At 45.8% G+C, this 1,556-nt stretch overlaps 1 protein-coding gene across 1 annotated transcript in view; it reads left to right on the top strand.

The window, feature by feature from the left end:
• Positions 1-580: 580 nt before the first annotated feature.
• ADGRG3 (adhesion G protein-coupled receptor G3) overlaps positions 581-1,556 on the top strand; it is a 30,612-nt gene continuing 29,636 nt past the window's right edge. Inside the window, exon 1 of the mRNA XM_025199742.1 lies at positions 581-713. Coding sequence (XP_025055527.1) covers positions 644-713 — 70 coding nt within the window. The 5' untranslated portion in view covers positions 581-643. The remainder of the gene's footprint in view (positions 714-1,556) is intronic.

Genomic DNA, 1,556 nt, shown 5'->3' with positions numbered 1-1,556 from the left:
AACTGAGGTGAATATTCAATATTCTACAAAAGCTGTTTTGCCCAACTCCAGTCACCAGGATACTATTTTTGATGCTCTCTCGTGCTCTCTTTTGCTCTCCAGAACTGCTAGTCGACTCCAGATGTCTCTGGGCCTGGGAATATATGATGTCACAGAGGTGTGGCACTTGAGTACTTGATGGATTGGGATGGCAGACTCATTTTAACCAGCTGCTCCCAGATATCTGAATCACTTATAGCGCAGACCTTAGCACAGAGGAGAGAAGCAGTCCACTGCCACACTCTTGGAGATAAAGGGGCTTCAATGGGAATGTTGGTCCCCAAAGACAGGTAAGGAAACCTCAGGTCTATGCCAATTCTGGCTTTAGGTCTTGGGCAAAGCTAAGCAAAACCAAGCCACAAGTTTAAGCACGAGCTTTCCAACAGTCATTCACCTACCAGGAACCTCGTATCAGCACATTTGTGCTAAAAGCATACAGGAAGGAGTGTGAGGTTTACACCAAGGAAATGAAGACACTTCCATTCAGTTCTATAAAACCACGAGTACAGTTTTGGCAATCAGACTGAAGGAAAAGGAAAGAGAGTAAGTTGGAGAGGAAAGACAGCACAGAAAAACAAGGTAGCTGGACAGAAAAGAGACAAGAATGGTGAATTGGCTGCACAATGTTAATTGGTCCCTCCTGGTGACAACCCTGATCTTCCTGCCACTGCAGGGTGAGTAAAACAGGGTGCTAATATGGCAAAGTTCTCTGCTGGCACAGAGAAGAAAGGGGAGGAGTGGAGCTGGTTTCATCAACCCTCTTGAGAATGTCTTTATCTCTTGTAACCATTTTTTGTTACCCTCCTCTACGGTTTACATTGACTGGGTTGTATATTGCACTAGCTTGGAAGGTCCTTTCTTCTGGTCATGTGTAGAGAGCTTGGGCTGTTTCCCTACTCTATCACCAGCCCTCTGGTATCATAAAGGCAGTGTAGGCTCATTCTTGTGCCTTCTGTATTGTGGTACAGCACATTGCCGGCAATATTTTGAACTTCAGCCAACCCGCTGGAAAGGGTTAACCTGCCACAGCCTGACATGGAGCCCACTGGGCATAGCAAGGGATCTACTGATTTCTTGCCAGGCACTGTGGGTATGCCTAGAACACAGCTCCAGCACCAAGGGTATGCCAGGCCCTACACCCTTTAGCCAGAACTAGGTGAATCATGCCACACATAGCAATGAAAACACTGTCAATATAGAGTGCAAGCATTCCCTTGGGGCCTGTTCCAGCACCTTGGGTAGTCAGGGTGGGTCTTTTCATTGACCTCAGCCGGAGCTGGACCAAGTGCTAAGGCAGTATTTTCACTTGCGTTCTGTGAATGTTTGTTTGAAGGCAATATTGATGGAACAGAAAAATGTTGCAAATGCTTATGTGCTCCCTGTAGCCACTGAAATTAGCCTGAAAACCTGTTAACCCTTGGAGCCCACATTGCCAGCCAACAAATGCAAATGAACTCATATATATGAATATGTAACACACCTATATTTATTACTTTAATGCCAGAGGCAATGAGGGA

Source organism: Alligator sinensis, unplaced genomic scaffold (assembly GCF_000455745.1).
Source record: "Alligator sinensis unplaced genomic scaffold, ASM45574v1 scaffold203_1, whole genome shotgun sequence".
Lineage (NCBI taxonomy): Eukaryota > Metazoa > Chordata > Crocodylia > Alligatoridae > Alligator > Alligator sinensis.
This window is presented reverse-complemented; position numbering and strand designations above follow the sequence as displayed.